The sequence below is a fragment of the Borostomias antarcticus genome (assembly GCF_949987555.1).
Source record: "Borostomias antarcticus genome assembly, chromosome: 7".
Classification (NCBI taxonomy): Eukaryota; Metazoa; Chordata; class Actinopteri; order Stomiiformes; family Stomiidae; genus Borostomias; species Borostomias antarcticus.
This window is the reverse complement of record NC_140240.1, coordinates 17,355,004-17,373,988: the sequence shown is the minus strand read 5'-3', so window position 1 is coordinate 17,373,988 and position 18,985 is coordinate 17,355,004. Positions and strand designations below refer to the sequence as shown.

The following is an 18,985-nucleotide window of genomic DNA, read 5'->3' as shown; positions in this document are numbered from 1 at the left end:
AATACTGACACATAGATGTGTTCAGGACAGAACCGTCATGAAGCGTGAGATATATCGGACAAATCGGATAATGTATGGAGGAGTTATGAGGACTTCCTGTTTCACCAATAGGTGGCGCTATAAGTATGATGCAATACTGACACATAGATGTGTTCAGGACAGAACCGTCATGAAGCGTGAGATATATCGGACAAATTGGATAATGTATGGAGGAGTTATGAGGACTTCGTGTTTTATGGCGAAATGTCAAACTTTGGCGGGGCGCCACGGCAAGGGTGTTTGGTGAAAACTCAATTTTTTTGATAACTTTTGATCACAAAGGTCTTAAGATGAAGCTGACCCGATATGAAGTTGATCGGATGAAATCTGTAGGAGGAGTTCGTCGAAGTACGAGGCATGGAAATGGTCAAAACAAGGACAAAATGGCACATTAAGAGCAAAATGGCGGACTTCCTGTTGCATGTTGGGTATAGCTCCAAGAGACATTTAAGTGTGGCTCGATGAAATACATATGCCCACCGAATTTCGTTCGCCTACATCAAACTGAAAGGTGGGGCTCGCCATTTTAAACTTTCCAGGGGGCGCTCTTGAGCCGTTTTGCCACACCCATTTCCGTCACCCATGAATTATCAAATTTTTCACCGGGACTGACGTATCTGCAAAGTTTCATTCGTTTTCATCGATGTTTAGGCCGCCAAAAAGGCATTTGTTTGGGGAGAAGAATAACAAGAAGGTAGGAGAATAATAATAACTAGTGCTGCGAGCAGCAGTGAGCGGGCCCTCGCACCCCACGCGGGTCGGGGTGTGGCGCCGTTAAAGGGTGTGCTATTTCGGTGTCCAGTACCGACAGAGACTTCCTGTCACCAGTAGGTGGCGCTCTAAGCGTGACTCAATACCGACGCATAGATGTGTTCAGGACAGTACCTTGATGAAGCGTGAGAAATGTTGTGTAAATCGGACAAAGTATGTAGGAGTTATGAGGACTTCCTGTAAGCAGTAGGTGGCGCTGTAGGTATGACGCAATACTGACCTACAGATGTGTTCAAGATGCGACCTTCATCAAGCATGAGCAATTTGGAGTAAATCGGATAATGTATGTAGGAGTTATGAGTACTTCCTGTTTCACCAATAGGTGGCGCTGTAAGTGTAACTCAATACCGACGCATAGATGTGTTCAGAAGGTGACCTTCATGAAGCGTCAGCAATTTGGTGCAAATCGGATAATGTATGCAGGAGTTATGAGGACTTCCTGTTTCACCAATAGCTGGCGCTATAAGTATGACGCAATACTGACACATAGATGTGTTCAGGACAGAACCGCCATGAAGCGTGAGATAAATTGGACAAATCGGATAATGTATGGAAGAGTTATGAGGACTTCCTGTTTCACCAATAGGTGGCGCTATAAGTATGACGCAATACTGACACATAGATGTGTTCAGGACAGAACCGTCATGAAGCGTGAGATATATCGGACAAATTTGATAATGTATGGAGGAGTTATGAGGACTTCCTGTTTCACCAATAGGTGGCGCTATAAGTATGACGCAATACTGACACATAGATGTGTTCAGGACAGAACCGTCATGAAGCGTGAGATATATCGGACAAATCGGATAATGTATGGAGAAGTTATGAGGACATCGTGTTTTATGGCGAAATGTCAAACTTTGGCGGGGCGCCACGGCAAGGGTGTTTGGTGAAAACTCAATTTTCTTGATAACTTTTGATCACAAAGGGCTTAAGATGAAGCTGACCGAGTATGAAGTTGATCGGATGAAATCTGTAGGAGGAGTTCGTTGAAATACGAGGCATGGAAATGGTCAAAACAAGGACAAAATGGCAGATTCAAAGCAAAATGGCGGCCTTCCTGTTGCATGTTGGGTACAGCTCCAAGAGACATTTTAGTGTGGCTCGATGAAATACATATGCCCTCCGAATTTCGTTCGCCTACATCAAACTGAAAGGTGGGGCTCGCCATTTGAAACTTTCCAGGGGGCGCTCTTGAGCCGTTTTGCCACGCCCATTTCCGTCATCCATGAATTATCAAATTTTTCACCGGGACTGACGTATCTGCAAAGTTTCATCCGTTTTCATCGATGTTCAGGCCGCCTAAAAGGCATTTGTTTGGAGTAAAGGAGAAGGAGAAGGAGAAGAAGGAGAACTAGGGCTGCGAGCAGCAGTGAGCGGGCCCTCGCACCCCACGCGGGTCGGGGTGTGGCGCAGTTAAAGGGTGTGCTATTTCGGTGTCCAGTACTGACAGAAACTTCCTGTCACCAGTAGGTGGCGCTCTAAGCGTGACTCAATACCGACGCATAGATGTGTTCAGGACAGTACCTTGATGAAGCGTGAGAAATGTTGTGTAAATCGGACAAAGTATGTAGGAGTTATGAGGACTTCCTGTTTCACCAGTAGGTGGCGCTGATGAAAAGGGTAAAACTGAAGAGTCATTGCATTGATCGATGCAGTCCGCTACCAGCAAACACTGAAAATACAGGTCCTCCAGCGAACCTGGACTAGACTATTGTAACCCCCCCCCCCCCCCCCCCCCCCCCAAATTCTTTTATATTCAAATAAACTGGATGAACCGGTTTCCTAGCCCTGGATCGTGGGGAGGGGGGTAGCCTGCGTTAGCGGGTGCTTTGCCATGACCGGCAATTGAATTTATGTGTTGCCATTCATTTAAACCACCATCTCATCTAGACTACTTCTGTTGCTGCACTTTTACATTTATGCTTTCATGATTTTAGAGCGCAATAAACATTTTCCAGGATTCCAAAAAGTCCATCCATTCATCCAACTTTGTTCTGAGCGCAGCGCAGGCTGGTATCTACTGTCAAGGCTCACGACTGATGCACTCCCTTAACACGTCTCTTCCCAGACCATCAAGAGAATTTCAATATGAAAGACCTTGGGATTCCAGGAGTCAAGGCCGTTTCAGAGGGGGAGCGACATTCCGCCTGCGTTCTCGCTCGGAGAAGGCGACGCACGCGTCCTGCGCGCAGCGGGGCAAGCTGACTACAATTCAGCTCTTGTCGCGGGCGGGCGCGCAGCCTACCCTACTAACACACGCAGGTTGCGCAAACGTTCGACATACGGCCGCTATAGGTGACGATTCGTGTGCGCCGCGTGCGGAAATTACGCGGCCATTTACGGAAACGCGAGATCTGCCGTTTAGTAGACGCTACGTAAGAACGACACGTCATTCCGAAGTTGCGGCCGCGTGCAAAGAACGCACGTGATCACGTGGGCAGGAACCTCCGTTATAAACTCACCTGGCTGACACTAGATTAACAGGTATTTATATGACTTGGTCTGCACGTCTTTTTCGCACGGTGCAAATACGGTGCGGCCGCGTGCAAAAAACGTGGGCAAGAACTTCCGTAATAAACTCACTTGGCTGACACTAGATTTACAGGTATTTATATGACTTGGTCTGCACGTCTTTTTCGCACGGTGCAAATATGGTCACTTACTTACTAAACCCTGACCACTGGCTATATTTAGCATTTACCAGTACAAAAACGAATTAATGCTATATGGGGATATAGCAGCAAGCATTATGCTACAAACCAATATAAGACTGAACACCATTAACAGTTTAGAACATTTTATTACACAAAGTACATTACAAATTAAAAGTATACATATTTACAAGGATGAGGTTTACGGTCTGTCACATTACGCATAGCCAGAAAAGCAAAAAAAAGCATGTACAAGCTCTGGCTAGCAACCCATTATCTGACAATTGCAAAAGTTCTAAAAACAAAAATGAAACAGTGCGCATTCTGTGGCAGGCAGACCGGGAACAGACCGTTGTATCCCACAAAAAAAAGGTTAAAATTTACAAAAACTATTTACAAAAAAGGCATCCATCCTTGCAGGCTGGAAAGGCAGGTTTAGGGAGACGGGCTGGGGGTCACCCACATCTGAATCGAGGGTCTGGGCAGAAGAGGTCATCCTCATCTGAATACTCCACTGTGGTCAGGGCTGGAGCTGCGGTCAGGGGCTGGGCTGGGGAGGTCAGCTGGGCTGGAGCAGATGCCTAAGGACATAATGAAATGGCTGTAAAAGCAAGTCGCATACGTTCATTGGAAGCGTGCCATGTCACTGGATACGAGAAAATTAACTGCCTGACATCACATACCTTTTTGAATCGAGCAGGGGCATGTTTCAGCATCTCCTGCAGCTGGGCAGACACCTCCGTCACAGTGGTGCTTGGCTTACAGGCCATAACTGCACCTTTTAACCAAAAAGGGAATGGTTTCAATGCACATGGCATGAAGCTCAGATATCGTGTCTGCAAAACATAAAGACAATCATTTACTTTTACATTTCCTTAACACTTCCCTGCAAAAATAAGGAACAAAGTTCTGCCCTGAAGTTACTCACCATCTTCCTTTGATGATCCTTGTCCTTCAGCTGCTCCTCCAAGACCAGCAGCTCCTCCTCCGTTTTAGCAGGGTGCAGGTCATCCAGTACTGCTCCCCGATAGCTGTCTGCAGACTCGCCGGACAGTCTCTGCTCCAGCCTCTGCTCCAGTCTCATCATTGTCTGTGCCATCTCCCTCAGACTCTGCATGACGCTGGAGAACTGCTGACACATCATCCTCTGGAAGTCTGGATATTAAACACAGATGTGGCTATAAGTAATTGTACGGTCCCATAATGGATATTCAGCTCAAAGTATATCCCTACATGCAGCATGAAGTAGTTCACAAAATTCAGCATACCAGCATCTGCAGAGCTTGATGGCAACACTGCTGGAGCTGTTGGTCTCACAGGCGATGGCATCAGAGAACTACCTGAAAACCAGAGGATAAAGGGATGAGCAGGAAACTATGGTGCTGGCGGCGTAGTGATTCTGGCATAAGGGGAAGAATCAACTCGACATGAGACATGTCAGATCCTGACCTGGTCTGGCCGGGGTGCTAATCGCTGATGCATGCTGCTCGTGCCTGGACGTCTGAAGGGCTGAAGGGCCTGGGCTCACAGCGCCTTGGCTCAAAGGACCCGGGACGAACATCTACTGCCGAGTAGTGAGATGTGAGATGAGCGAATTAGTGAACTGAGTACATGAGTCTTCCGAAAGTCCTGAGTTAACTAAGTGTGCAAATATGCATAGACATTTCACCAACACAAACATGCATGGATACCTGCATTGATAACTGGCAGAGCAGGCCGTCCGGCTCTGGCACCTGGCATAGCTGGTCTGGTCTGAGTTCTGCCGACCGGCTGCCTGGGCACTGGAACATATAGTAGAGGTAAATTAGCTCAGATTAGTCAACTCAAGTAGTACTCTTTTGGGACTGTTGAATGCACTTTATTATATTACCTTTGTCACTGGAGTCATAGCGTGTGTTGCGCTGTCTCTTCCTTGTGTCTTGGGAGTTAATCCATTGATGACTGCTGCTCAAACACCTTCGCCAAGGCACTGGATACTTCATAATGCTCTGTGTGTTCCTCAGCAGAGACAGAGGTTGTCATGGCTCCTCTTGATGTGCTTGTGGAGGTAGATCTGGGAGGTATAGGAGAATGGGCACTCAGAGCAGGAGAACACCCAAGTCTTGCACAACTCTAACATCACAGCTAGGAGAGCGAATGAGAGAGACCATTAAAAAGGATTATCTCACCTGTAGTACAAGTTCAAATATAGAGTGATTATACGTCATTGTAAATGAGAGCTTACTCTCAATTGATTCACGAGGTTAAATAAAGATTGAATGAATATGTAGCTAGTGGGGGGTTACAACCACACAACTGTGGAGAGAGTATGAGACACTTGGTTCCCTCCTCTACTGGTGTTCATGGCCATGGCCACACACCTGGAATACTCCAACCCTGATTTAAAGGCATAAAAGTGGGGAACACATTCTTGAGACGGTTCCTAAAACTGGAGGGGAAAAAAACGGGAAAATGATCTTCCCTCTCCTCATCACTCACTTCTGCATGGGGCTGAGCTCTACCCTGTCAGCAGTGGCAATACATGGTAGCGGCTCAGCACACAGGAGAACTGCACAGAGAGGAAGGAGGAGAGAGAAAACCAACAACAAAAAAGGCAAGAAGGGTTAATAACTGAGCGAATCTTGCAAGTTTGCACTACAGGGAAGCAATTGCTCAATTTCCCTGATATTGTGGCGTCACTGGCGTCAGTGATGCGTCTTATGAATCTCACATGTCTACCGCTAACATTAACTCAATATCAATATTCCCTTTTGTTTATCCCGTCTATGGAAACGTATGTGCATTTGTACTTACGTGTGCCTTTATTGATGATCAGGTGTTTCTCCACCTAAGGGCTGGCCAGACAGAACCATCAGAGACCATTGGGCTGAGCTGAGGAGAGAGCGACATGTTAGAGTGTATGTGTGCATATGTATATGGTGCTCTTCTGTTAATACTCATGAGGGCATTCAACTGAACAAGACTCACAGAGCCTGTGGTGCTGTCCCAGGACTGCCCCTGGCCACGCCAGTCCCCGTCTTAGCGCCTCTTCCTGCCCCGCTCACCTGCTTCTTGCTCAGTTCAAACAAGAACTGGGAGGTTGGCAACTGAGAGCATGGGAGGGGAGAGAGGGGGAGAGAGAGAGAGAGAAAGTGGGTGGGTGACCCTCTCGTTGGCTGACATGCACACTCCACAGGACCACGTGCCAAAAGCCAAGATGGCTGCTATAACAAATCCTGCTAGCTAGCCTAGCTCCATTGTTGGGGCTTCTTGTATTCTGTTAACGTTAAAATCGGAAAAATGAATGCCTAAAAACAAACACATACTAACGGTGTCGTGGGTTAATGCGAAATCAATGAGTAAGCTAATTATCGCATTTTATTCCAAGCGATGAAACAGTACGAACGTGCAGGAGCTCACGCGAGCCTGTAATTAGGAAACAATGGCCCACAACAACACTTCATAAAAGTTATAGTGTACACAACTGAAATATTCTCACGTTGCCAAGCCAACATTATAATTTAAGCTACAATTACACAAAAGCGAACGTTTTAACAATAATTGCGAGAGTAATTTTACGTAGGCTACTTAGCTAGCCATGTACAGAAAAAGGCTAATCACGTTAGCTGGCTAGCTAGTTAGCTAACATTGGAAAGAGAGCATCTGCATATAGATAATTATTACAATAGGGTAGCTTGCACATAACGTTGGTGTTTTATCTGGGACGATACCAAAATACATAGTATGTATGTATACATTGAAATTGAGATACTTACATGATCTGTGTTGTCGCGGGGATAAAGACAGCGTGTTGGTCTTTCTCAATAATTTCTGTTTCAAACGGAGCGGAAGTTTAGTTCTTCTTCTTCGCTGGGTTTAGTGGCGGATCGCAAACAACTTTAATGTGCATACCGCCACCTACTGGCACAGAGTGTGTAACTTCTTTGTCTAGTTCTTAAATTGTGTCACCTTATAAAGTAGCCCAATGCCTTGCATTCTACGTTCACTGCTCAGCGTTCATTGCTCACATTTAGGTTGCAAAATTAGGAGTTTATTCATAGGCATATTTTTTATCATGATTTTTATTAGGCCTAGACTGCAAATCTTTAGTGTTAATATTAACTTAAGAAATAAGAAATTACACACAAAACAGACATGCAGGATTTCTCCTCATTATTACAATTCTGTAACTGTATGACTTCAAAATTTATTTTAAAACCTAAGTAATTTACAAATGTTCTGACCCACTGTGACACATTTCCAATAAAGTCAGATTGGGACTGTGATCTAACCACATTGTCACGTTATTTAATTACATCGTAGTTACGGATTTAAGCAGCAGTGGCGGCTACGTTCCCTTACAGTGTACTTGAGGACGGCTATTTTGGTTATTTTGCGACTGAAAAGGCAAGTGTCAGCTCGGTGTCAGCTAGGTCCGCTGCTGGTGACGTCGCAAAGTTACCACAATTACACCAATGTGTCCCGTCAGTTTTACGTACTGTGTTAGTAGGGTAGTTCCATATGAGAACACTCCTCGGTCCAATTCCGTATAGTAGATCAGCCTGTGTACTTTCAACGAATGTATTATTAGACATAATATCATAATAATATATAAAGCCTTCAACGACCTCCTGCTGCCTGCCTGATGGTCTCAGGGCTAAAGAGACCGCGCGATCATTCCTCTAGCTGCTTTGCTGCTAATGCGAGTTCGTCTCCGTTCCTGCCCGAGAAACAGAAGTTGAACTTATAGCATCAAAATAGCTACAGGAATCAACGTTGTAAAGTTAGCTATCTGCTTTTTAGCCACCGACAGCTACCGTTAATATTATGGAAGCTGCTGTCGTGAGCTAACGTGCTATCACGGTCTCATCGTGCAGCTTCACAGCCTGCTATTAGCAGACAGCATTAAGTTGACAAAATCACACTTGCACATCATTAGAATTCCAACCATTTATATGGGATTTATCATTCAACTAAACATGGAACCTGAATACTACCTGATATTTCAACCTGCTGCCATCAGTGATCGGCGCGTCTGCTTGTTTGAGTCATGAATATCTTACGCAGTTATATTCCATGTAGTGTCCCAAAACTGTTAAATCATTCCCCATGTAGTTCACTATGAGTCGCACTCAATACATCCATGGTAATAGGGAATAGGGAGTGAGTGAACCATTTCAAACACATCTCTGGTCATCTCCGCTAGCCATCTTACTCGTCCTGATGCCATGTTCCATATGAGAACACTCAGCCTAATGTATTAAACTTCTACTTGTCCCGACAGTTAACAGATATAGACCCGGCGACAGTTACAGAGATAGAAACTATAAATAGATAGGCTTTGTTCGTAATAATTAAATTACAACCAGACAGACAACAAGGAGTTTGAGAACGGTAGGCTAATCTAATGTGCGAGCCAGCAATGGGTCAATGAGTGGTATTACTGCGCCCCTATGGGCAGGCGAGCGGTGGTGCGGAATGACGTAAAGCGCCTGTTAGAATACCGCGGGTCAAGTTACATTCTTATGTTCCCACATCTGTACAGAGTCTTAAAGTCAATGTAAGCTGATTGTGTGTTTCTCCTCTCACGTGGACGGTCTAAATGTGCAGTGGTAGGAATAGAAGGAGACAGATGTGTTGGGGCCGTGGGTCAAGAGGTCACCTTGGGGCACCACAGCAGGGCCCCTCTCCTCCCTGGGGTGTCCTGTGCGTCTCTCCAGGGAATGCCATAAAAGTCCACTAGGTCAAACAACCAGTAGGATTGAGACTTCAGGTTTGGCTGACAGGCCACACATTTGTGACAGTAGGGCCCCTCTGGGGATCCAATCTGACTTCACTAGGCCTTAAGAGAGGCGTATGGGTGGGGCAAGAGAGTACTATTTAATGTCTTGAGCAAACCTTGAGACTTGGATTGTGAATGCGGTAGACTCTCTGTGCTTGTGGCTGCCCAGCCCCGATAAGACCAAGCGGGGGAGTACGGAAGAAGACGCAAGCCTCGTTTTCTGCCCACAGCTCCAGCCAGTGGAGAGACGGGGACTGTTTCCATGTGAGGGAAGTTCTGTCCAATAAATCATTTTTTGGATGCCCGCACGAGCCCCCCCTCCCTCCACTCAACAAATCGGAAAGCCATCCAGTGGGCCGACTTGGGCTAAATTGCCAGACCTGAATTATTTCCCCAGTCCGCCCCTGGGTAGAGCTGCCAGCTGGGTCCCTGGTTCGATCTCAGCTCTTAGCAGTGTGCTGAAGTGTTCTTGAGCGGGACACTAAACCACTACTTAGCACTGTCGCCTCTCAGAAAGAAGGTCTCCAGGCCTTTCTGTCCAGAGTTTGCATGTTCTCCCCGTGTTTGCAAATACATAACAAACCCAATACGAAAAACATGCAGAAGAACAGATCGCTAATGCTGTCCGTCCCTGACAAAGGTGGACAAGAGCACTTGGATTGGCCCCCGGGTGCAGCTCATGCACACTGCCAACTGTCTGCCCCCGGCTGCCCTTGGGGGATGGATGAAGGGATGGGTAAAGCGCAGACAACATTTCATTGGCAACAGCCTACTGCGTGCGTGCGCGTGTGTGTTCATGTCGCCCATTTCACACGTGTTGTAGTGTCAAGTTGTATGATAAATAAAGCCTTCTTCTCTAGGGCAAATGCAAAACTCTCAGAATCAAGTGAGCATTCTGATTTGGAGGAGGAACTTCCACCCACTCCCCCAGACCAACTCCTTGGGCCAGCAGCAAAGAAAATGACCACCTGGGTCACCAGCCCCACTACCCAGGGAGGTACCAGCCCCACTGCCCAGGGAGGTACCAGCCCCACTGCCCAGCGAGTTGCCAGCCCCACTGCCCAGGGAGGTACCAGCCCCGCTGCCCAGTGAGTTGCCAGTCCCACGGTTCAGCGAGTTGCCAGTCCCACTTGTGAAGCCATGTTTTCTAAACTTTTTACAATGGTAGAAGAAGTGAAGGAGACCCAACGGGTTCATGGTAAGATTTTAAATGCCCTGCTGAAGAAAAATGGATCGGTGACATGGGTCCCTGAAGGAGTGGTCTTGCCTCTGAAAACCCAATCTGATGTGGAGGCCCTTGATGAGAAGTTGGGAGACCTTAGTCTCATGTCTGCTGTTGTAAGTTTACACTTATTTATTGAGCACGTATGCGCTGCGACTTGCCCATAGGCTACAGTAACATTTGATCAGATACAGATAATTTACATATTATGTACAGTATTGCATCATATACAAATATTTATTGCATTACACTAAGTTACATTAAAACCTTCCTTTTGTGTTCGGTCAAGTCAGACTGATTTACAACTTTCAATCAATCATAAATATTGTGCTTTACATTTGATTGCCTCAAGGCCTTATGATATCCTCCACACTAGGCATTTGAACTTATACAATTGCTGACCAACAACTTGCATTGAATTTTGAGGTTTTAGTCAACTTTATAACATCAGGAGGGTTCCCAAACTTGCCGGTCAAAACTGACCACCATAGGAAATGAATGAGTAACACAAAAATGCCCCCCCACCCAGTTCTGACCCGGTTCCAAGCCCCCCCACTGCTCCCACCCCCGCCATTGGGTAACCCAGGCATATAATAGCTTGGGTGAAAGCTACGGGTCTCAGCTTTTAGGTATAGGTAAACTAGTCTTTTCTGACAATACGATTGGTTGTTGCGTGAGGGATCCCAGCGCGTGTGGTGTGTGTGTGGGCGAGCGAGGGAGAGAGGACGTGAAGGCAGCAAAAAAAGTTTTCTCTCGTGACTCGAGCTGAGCTCGCTTTCTTGTCAACACAATAATTCCCCAAATGACCAGAAAAAGTAGCTAGATTTCCGCTAGTCGCTTTTCATGAAATAAGTCGCCAGGGGGATCTGGAAAGTCGCTAAGTCTAGCGACAAAGTCGCTTAAATGGCATCACTGCTTTCCGGTAGTGTAATCCATTACAGCATTATATAAGCTATGAATTGAGTTATGCCTGTTTATCCATTATTAGTACATGCGTGACATTCCTGACATTCCTCACATTCCAGGCATCACTCGCTCCCCGTCTCGTCTCCCAAGAGACGAGGGTGATACCATTGGAACCAGTGGTGACGCTTCAAACAAGCTACACGATTTGACAAAAGACAAGACAAGGTTATGTTCATCCACCAGGGGGGCGGAGTCTCGCCACTATCCACGGACTTTACAACCCAGCCCCGTTTTTCACCCGTGGTGCAGGTGGATTGCCTGGAGAGCGGTACACTGTCCTCGACCGGCTCTGACCTGAGGGGGCGGAGTCTTGCTACACGCCACGGACCACACAACTCAGCCCTTGAGTGGGCCAGAGACACATAGTCTCAACCGTTGGGTGCAGGTCGGTGGCCTGGAGAGGAATACACTGTCCCCAACCGCCTCTGACCCGAGGGGGCGGAGTCTCGCCAACATGCCACTAAACACGCCATGGACACCACAACTCAGACCGTGAGTGGGCTAGAGACACATGGTCTTCACTCCTGGGTGCAAAGAGATTGCCCGGAGGTGAAAGCAGTGTCTTCGATTAACTGAGACCCGAGGAGGCGGAGTCTCTCCACCACGCCACTATCCACACCACAGACCTCACAACACAGCCCTTGAGTGGGCTAGACACATGACCACATGGTCTTCACTGGTGGGTAAATGGAAATTATCCAGATGTCACTGTACTGTCCCCGACCGGCTGTTACCCACGGGGGCGGAGTCTCGCTACCACGCCACTATCCACGCCACAGACCCCCCAAGCTACACGATTTGACAAAAAACATAAAACGAGATTATGTTCATCCATCAGATGGAAACACCCCCCCCCCCCCCACACACACACACACACACACATTCCTCCATATGAACCACACATTTCAGACTGAATTTGTTTTAAAATAAATGTTAATTTTGGAATACATCTTCAGTGTCTCCTTTCTATATTCAATGCCGCTATTCATGTTAACCACTAGTCTGAGACAGTGTTTATAGGTTAAAAAGGTGTTACAAGTTAAGTAGGATGATGATGTAGAGAAGCTTTCTCTTCTATTTTCTATAAGAGTAGAGAAATAATTGGTGCATAACCATAGAGAGAGAGAGAGAGGAAGAGTGGTAAATAGACGTGTTTCCGCCACTCACGGTTGTCTGAGAGGCTCGCCAATGACGCGGATAGAAAGCTGGCCCATTAATTAGTGGGAGAAGGTCTGGGCGCAACATTCTGCGGGTCCGTAGGCCCAGGATCATGTCTTGCTAGGATCCGTTGCACGTGTGCAACAAATCCTAGCGAAAATGCACCCCTGGGCGTTCAAAACCAGTCCAAAAGTCCATGCCACAATTGTTCTCGCTTGGAGTTTAATTTGATTGATTGATGTATAGCCATATTTTGTCTTAGATTGACCCACTGACCTACCTGAGCATGTAAAATGGTAACATGCCATGTGTATCACATCAGATGCCTTCACTATGCCTTTTTATCCATTATTAGTACATTCCTCACCCCCCCCCCCAATACACACACATATATATATATATATATATAATTTGTCTTAAATGGATCCCCGGACTCTCCTGAGTGCATAGCTATGTCACATGCCATGTTTCTGACATGATAACCAGTCAGTGTGCCATTTTTCGGGATTGGACATTCCTGACATTCCTTGACCCAACCCACATTGAAACCTCTCCAGAGAAGTCATAGTATTTAATATTCTCATCAGATTTTGCACAGTATATGTTGAAATATTGAAGAACTGATCCAATGTGTTGTTTGGCAGAGATATACAGAGTTTCAGGGTGTAACAGGCCTTCTTATTTGAAATTCTGAATAAACAGAAATAAAATATTCAATTTATACTGTGTACTTAGTCACATTACAGTAATTTGGTAATATCTAGGTTAATTATTGAATCTGATTTTAACATCTCACAGATCTCAGATTTCACCAGATACCAGATTTACCAAGTTTGACCTTAGTTTAAAAGATAAAGCAGTTAAAACAAACCGGACAAATAAAACCGTGAACACCTTGGAAAGGGGGGCAAACAGGAACACAGTAGGAGAGTTAAAGGACAATGCTAGTTTTTGACAACCTGGACCTTATTTCAACATATTATAAGACGTTTGACTCACCGAGATCACTTTGGTGTAGTTCGGAGGCATGTAGAAGAAATTTAAAATCCAGCGCGAGCCAGTATATCCATGTAATGGCGGTGGTCGGGGCACTTAGAATGCAGTTTCTAAAAATCTATTTTCTGCCGCGAAACAGTTGTTTTCATCAATCTGTCTTGAAGAATCGCTAGTTGTGCTTACAAAGAGCATAGGCCTGTTGTGGTTTTCACATGCCATGATCTTTAGAAACGTCTTTCGAAACGAAATGGCTTCCTCACTTGCTCCAGCACTAATGCGCACAGCGCGCAATCGTTGCTCCAGCACGCTGTGCGCATGCGTGCTGGAGCAAGTGAGGAAGCTATTTCGTGTCTAAAGACATTTCTTAACCCTCTTGGCGCCAAAGTCGCATTTCTGCGACAAGCTGCGTTACTGAGTAAAACAGTGATTTTATGATATTTACACGCTGAAACCTCGGTTTTCCTGCCACCACTAGATGGCAGACATGTATAACTTTGCTCACGATTCAGTATGACACCATCTTTCAATGCAATATATTTGAGAAAATCTCATTACGAGTTCCCTATTTTATACACGGGGCGCGCTAGCGCTCCTCAATACCATATGTTCTTTAGGACGGCATATTTCTGAAATAGTTTGACCTAGAGACAAGCGGTTTTTTACCTGTAAAAGTAGACAAATTGCGCTGTCTGGCAAGCTTCGGTTTATCCATTTGTGTAGCCGACTTCCGTATTTACGTACAACCACAAAGTTGTAAACTATGGGGATAGGTTGTTTTGCCTGGTGCAGTAGCCTACTTTGTCTATCCCTGTGGATGGGGATCTACAACTACTCGAAAATAACAGGATGGAGAGTTCGATTGCAAGATAGCCTACCATCTAAAGTTGAGTTTGTGCGTCGTGTTTGTACAAATAAGACATCCCACGTACAACAAAATAATCTCGACAAATCTAGCGACTTTTCCTGGTCATTTGGGAATGATTGAGATGACAAAGCCCTGCGCATTCCGTGGTTCACGTTACAACAGATTTCCCCAGAGCTGAGGGTAAGTCTCTCTCCATGACACTCGGCCAGTCTGACTATAGCGTCATGTTCCCAGCTCAGACACCGCGGCCGCTCGGAGGAAGAGCAGCCTGCAAATGAATCACGCGCGCACAACTTATGACCAATCACAACAATGATTTTGTACAGTTAGAGTAAGCACAGTATATTTACAGATATGTTTTTGTCCTCTCACGTTTACTATAAATACACACGATGACTGTTCATTCAGTTGTGGGTTGAGCGGAGCGGAGCAGAGTTATTGAGAGAGCGAGTCAGCAGAATTTAGTAGATTATTGCGTTGGAAAAACGCCAAATGGCTGCCATAAGGTTCAATTGTGAGCAAGTTTTGGATGATATTTGTCCATGGGGCTGGTAGAGAAATCAGAGATTGAGGACTACTGGGCACAGTTTTGACCAACTTTTACACCTGGATTTGGCAAAGTGATCTAGGAACAGATTTGAAATCATCCCGTCATTTCTGCATTTTGTAAACAATGATGAGTAGGCCTATGTTGAGAGGGGACAGCAGGGGCAGTGTGGGGTGGCTCTGTGTGCTGTGCCTTGCAATGAGAGGTACCACACTCTGAAAAACTAAACAGTGTCACCTGGATAGATAGGTACACTGGATAGATAGGTACACAGGCCTCTGCGGCTAAGAGACGCCTTCTGTTTACGTGAGTGATGCTACTATGTGGCCTAGTAATTAGTTTGTTTACTACTGTTGGCTTACCATTTACTGTTTTCTTGTTCATTTGATATTTGGATAACATAACAAATGGACAGAGGTGGGGAAATTTGTTGAAATAAGTTCAAATTGATTCAAAATATCCCATATTTCCTTGAAAAATGGCATAATTCAAGTTGGCCGCCACCCTATGACATCATAATATGCAAATTAGTTGGATAAATTTAGACCCAACATAAACTTTGGATCATTCTCAACATTTGTCTCATTTACAGTGAGTCTCTATCTCTAACCACTCTGAAGCCACAGTCTTTTGAAATTTAGATGTAAAAATATTGTTTAAAAAAAAAAAAAACCTGGCGCCAAGAGGGTTAAGATCATATTACAGAGGCATGTGAAATACCACAACAGGCCTATGCTCTCTATGTAAGCACAACAAGCGATTCATCAAGACAGATTGATGAAAACAACTGTTTCGCGGCAGAAAATAGATTTTTAGAAACTGCATTCTAAGTGCCCCGACCTGCCAATGTCTACAACGCTTCCGCCCTCACGAATCACACTAGCATATCTTCCACTCTTCCCCCTCCCCTGCCTCTATGCTGGCGACTTCAATTGCCGGCACGAGGATTGTGGCTACAGCACCAATACATCCGGCGGAGAAAACCTGGCTGCTTCGGCAGCTAACAACAGCCTGGCCCTGTTGTACGATCCTAAGGGTGCAGCCAGTTTTGTCACAGGTTGCTGGAAAACTGGGACAAATCCTGACTTGACATTTGTGAATGTCGGTGTTACCCGGCTTCCTGATGTGTGCTAGGAAAGTTCCCGCAGTCCCAACATTGACCATCGCTGATAACCATGCCAAAACTCGTGGACCTCGTCCCGAGCGAGCCGGTGAAGCGATGGAACTTTCGAAAGGGCAACTGGACATGCTACCGCCTCCTTATCCATAGATCCATGAGGGGCCTCCCACCACCTAACACCAACAACGTGGACGAGGCGTACCAGGATCTCTGCAGCATACTGGTGAAAGCGGCAAAAAAATCCATCCCACGCGAACGTCACAATAGCTACAAACCGTGTTGGGATGCGGAGTGTGAAAGTTTCTACTGTGCCTTCCTCCGGGGCCCCCCAGGAGCTGAATAAGGAAGAATTGTCCCAGCCCTGCTGTCTAGACTCAGCCTAAGAACACAAGAGTGCTGGGAGGAGGCCATTAAATCCATCGACTTCTCACCCTTCAGCTGCAAAGCATGGAGCATAGACACTCCCCCTGTCACTGCCCCATCTCTGCAAACAAAATTGCATCACAATTTGTGAAAAGTGTGAAAATTCACACTGGAGGAGTTCACTGCTGCCCTCCAGCATGTAAAGCCAGGGAAAGCTCCGGGGCCTGATTCTATCTGCCCGGAGCTTATACTCCATGCCGCGCCTGCCTTGAAGTCCTGGTTAAGAGCGTTCCTCTCTTCCTACTTGCGCCAACTCCAGATCCCCAAAATCTGGAGAAGAGCCCTACTTGTCGCGATCCCTAAGCCGAACAAGCCTGAAGGGGACCCCAAGAGTTACCGCCCCATCTCTCTGTTATTTGTCCCCTTCAAGATCGTCGAGCGTCTCTACGCCCGCGTCGAACCAATCATCGACCCGCTGCTCCCACGGGAGAAGAGCGGGTTCCGATGTGGGAGATCGACCGTAGATCAAATCACTTTGATGACTCAAGACAGCCTATCGAGGACAGCTTTTCGGCTAAAAAGAAGGCCGGAGCCTTTATAGACCTGACGGCTGCCTACGGCACCATATGCCACCGCGGCCTCACCTGCAAGCTGCTCCACCTTCTGCCGGACAGGCACATGGTCTGCATGATAGGGTTAACCCTAAGAACGGCACCCCCCAGGGATCTGTCCTTTATATCCTGTGCCCTTTTTAACATCTACACCTATGACCTACCGATCACAGTCTCCATGAAGTATGCTTATGCAGACGACCTTGCGCTGATGTACTCAGCTGGAGATTGGCAGGCCGTGGAGACCTTGAGCTAGGACAGGAAATGGAGATTGAAGCTCAGCGAGGCAAAGACGGTGTCGGCGGCATTCCACCTTAACAACAAGGTGAGCTCCATGTGCACTTCGATGGAATACTCCTGCTATGCAGCCAAACTAACCTATCTCGGCGTGATATTGGACAGGTCGCTCACATTCTGCCAAGTCACTGTACTAGAAGCTAACATCTCATGTGGTGTTGATGAGGCAACTGGTCCGATCAGGCTGGGGAGCCAGCACAAAAACACTGCGCATGGCAGCCCTAGCCCTGGTCTACTCGACAAGTGATTATTGCGCACTGGTTTGGTGTCGCAGCACTCACACCCGCCTCAACACAGCCTTGAGCATCGTGACAGGATGCCTGCGTCCCACTCCTGTGGACAACCTTCCCATCCTTGCAGGCCTCCAGCCCGCTGGCCTCCGCCGCACAGGAACCACGGCACATCTTGCCTGCCGGGCCGTGTAACTTAACCACCTGCTCCACGACAAGCTCGCTGCAACAGCGGAGCCTCCCTGGCATCTCAAATCAAGACACCCTTTTGTGCATCATAATGTCCACCCTGTCACCATGTCCTCCCCATCACCATGTCCTCCCCATCACCATGTCCACCTCATCACAATGTCCACCCCGTCACCATGTCCTCCCCATCACCATGTCCACCTCATCACCATGACCACCCCATCATCATGTCCACCTCATCACCATGTCCACCACATCACCATGTCCACCACATCACCATGTCCACCGTGTCCACCCCGTCACCATGTCCAACATGTCCACCCTATCACAATGTCCACCTCATCACCATGTCCACCCCGTCACCATGTCAACCCATAACCATGTCCACCACATCACCATGTCCACCATGTCCACCTCATCACCATGGCCAACCCATCACCATGTCCACCACATCCACCCCATCACCATGTCCACCACATCACCATGTCAACCATGTTCACCCCAACACCATGTCCACCATTTTCACCCCATCACCATGTCCACCATCACCATCACCATGTCCAACATATTACCATGTCCAGCCAATAAACATGTCCACCCATCACCATGTCCACCCTATCACAATGTTCACCCCATCACCATGTCCACAATGTTTACCGCATTACCATGTCCACTCCATCACCATATCTACCTCATCACCATGTCCACCACATCACCATGTCCATCCCATCACCATTTCCACCTCATAACCATGTTCACCCCATCACTATGTCCAACCCATCACCATGTCCACCACATCACCATGGCCACCATGTTCACCCCATCACCATGCTCCCCATGTTCACCACATCACCATGTCCACCATATCACCAAGTCCACCTCATAAACATGTCCACCCCATCACCATGTCCACCCTATCACAATGTCCACCCCATCACCATGTTCACCCCATCACCATGTCCACCCCATCACTACATCCCCCAATCACCATGTCCACCCTTTCACAATGTCCACCCCATCACCATGTCCACCATGTTCACCCCATCAACATATCCACCTCATCACCATGTCCACCCCATCACGACATGTGCACACTTAAAACTCTGGAAATTGACACCAATTGCCAGGCTAAAAACCTAGGTGTCATACTTGACTCAGATCTTAATTTCGAAAACCACATCAAGAATATTACAAAG

The 18,985-nt window shown here is 46.8% G+C and overlaps 1 protein-coding gene across 1 annotated transcript; it reads right to left on the bottom strand.

The window, feature by feature from the left end:
- Positions 1–3,808: 3,808 nt before the first annotated feature.
- LOC311311612 (uncharacterized protein) lies at positions 3,809–10,422 on the bottom strand (the record flags this gene model as incomplete). The annotated part of the gene is made up of 5 exons (XM_084441362.1): positions 3,809–4,045; positions 4,148–4,242; positions 4,393–4,619; positions 4,733–4,804; positions 10,227–10,422. 4 exons carry the CDS (start codon positions 10,420–10,422, stop codon positions 4,207–4,209), a joined length of 531 nt encoding a protein of 176 aa, XP_084297488.1. The 3' UTR covers positions 3,809–4,045; positions 4,148–4,206.
- Between the last annotated feature and the right edge of the window lie 8,563 nt (positions 10,423–18,985).